Here is a 1,624-nt window from a genome sequence, read left to right as displayed (position 1 = left end):
CAGGGGGCCCCGCCCGCTCAGCCGTTTCCTTCCCTCTGCCTTCGGGCAAACAGTGTTGAGCCACGGGAGCCCGTGGCCACGTGCACTGTGGCTACTGGGCGAGGCGGCACCGTCCAGCCTGCTGCCTGCGCGGATGCGAGGCCTCCGTCTCCCGGGGCGTGTTCCTGCCTCTCTCTGCCGAGTTCTCTTGGTGATGCTTGTCTTCAAAATCCCCTGCATCCTGCACGGCGTCAGCATCCGGCGAGTCTCCTACTTGTACTGCAGGGAATCCCCAGGAATCTAGTGGCTGCGGCCACATGGGTGTCTGACCTGCCAGCGCTGCAGGCCAGAGTCCAGAACGGGTCTCATGGGGCTAAAATCCAGGTGTGGGCAGGGCTGCTCCTCCCGGAGAGGCTCCTTCCAGCTCCTAGAAGCCCCCTCCCTGTTCGCAGCCCACAGGCAGCTTCTCCTGTCTCCTCCGAGCCTCGTGCCCTCGTATGGGCCCTGTGGTGACACGAGGTCCCGCTGGGGCTTCCAGGGCCGTCTCCCGCCTCAGGGGCCTTTTGCCATGTGAGGTGACACACAGGTTTTGGGTAGGACGTGGTGTCTTTGGGACTGTTTCCCCTGCTGCACAGCATTGTATCAGGTCAGATGACAAGACCCTGCCCTCGTGAGCCTGCGGTCTGGCAGGAGAGCCAGTCAGAGCCACCACAGCTCTGGAGGGCACCCGCCCACCGGCGCAGAGACGACGCGTCCACACTTCAGTGCACAGACGTTTGGACATTTTACGATGCCGTGTTGTGGGCTGTGCTTCCCAGGGTGGGGGGGCCTTAGCTGCTCCCGTGTGGTCGGCTTTACGGAGGAACCAGAGCTCCAGAGAGACCACGTTTTCTTCTGCCCAGACCCAGACTCAGCTCGGCCCATCTGCTCCCTGGCCTCTCCACCCGCTGCTCCACAAACCTCCCCTGCTTCGCGCCACCTCACCAGCTGACCTCGCGGGGTTCTGAGCAGGAAGAGAGGGCCCGGGGGCCCGGAAGGGGGAGAAGCGAGAAGCGGCAGCGTGTCTGCGGCCCAGCGCTGCCCTGGGGCCAGGATGACCCAGTCCTCCAGGGGCGGCCGGGTGGTTGCCTGTCTCATGGTGGAAGCAGGGCCGCAGGGCGGGGACCTGGCCTCAGCCCTGCTCACGCTGAGCTCCTCCTGGACACACAGACTGTAGCTCGATTTCCGCTGAACCCGAACCTTTGATGAAACATCACACCATTTCATGTATTAGTTAATACGTGTTTTTTTCTTGCAGAAGCCAAAGATGTTGACCAGAAAGATTAAACTCTGGGACATAAATGCCCACATCACCTGCCGCCTGTGCAGCGGGTATCTCATCGACGCGACCACGGTGACCGAGTGTCTGCACACGTGTATGTGCGGAATATTCTAGAACGTGGCCTTAGCCGGGGGTGGGGGTGGGGGGCACGGTGACTGCACACATGTATTGCAGAATAGTCTAGAACGTGGCCTTAGACAGCCGTGGGGGGGGCAGTGACTGAGTGCACACGTGTATGTGCGGAATGTTCTGTGTGCTCTTTGATACTTTGGCTTTTTTTACCAAAAGCTTTTAGCTCAAGTACAAAGCAGGACACAGCAGCAG

General features: G+C 60.9%; 1 protein-coding gene across 1 annotated transcript in view; it reads left to right on the top strand.

Annotated features, from left to right (window-relative positions):
• The first annotated feature begins 1,276 nt into the window (after positions 1–1,276).
• PCGF3 (polycomb group ring finger 3) overlaps positions 1,277–1,624 on the top strand; it is a 32,514-nt gene continuing 32,166 nt past the window's right edge. Inside the window, exon 1 of the mRNA XM_007467890.1 lies at positions 1,277–1,394. Within this exon, the coding sequence (XP_007467952.1) occupies positions 1,286–1,394 (109 nt within the window). The 5' untranslated portion in view covers positions 1,277–1,285. The remainder of the gene's footprint in view (positions 1,395–1,624) is intronic.

Source organism: Lipotes vexillifer, unplaced genomic scaffold, assembly GCF_000442215.2.
Source record: "Lipotes vexillifer unplaced genomic scaffold, Lipotes_vexillifer_v1.1 scaffold966, whole genome shotgun sequence".
Classification (NCBI taxonomy): Eukaryota; Metazoa; Chordata; class Mammalia; order Artiodactyla; family Lipotidae; genus Lipotes; species Lipotes vexillifer.
Note: the sequence above shows the minus strand (reverse complement) of the source record. Positions and strands in the feature narration are given on the sequence as shown.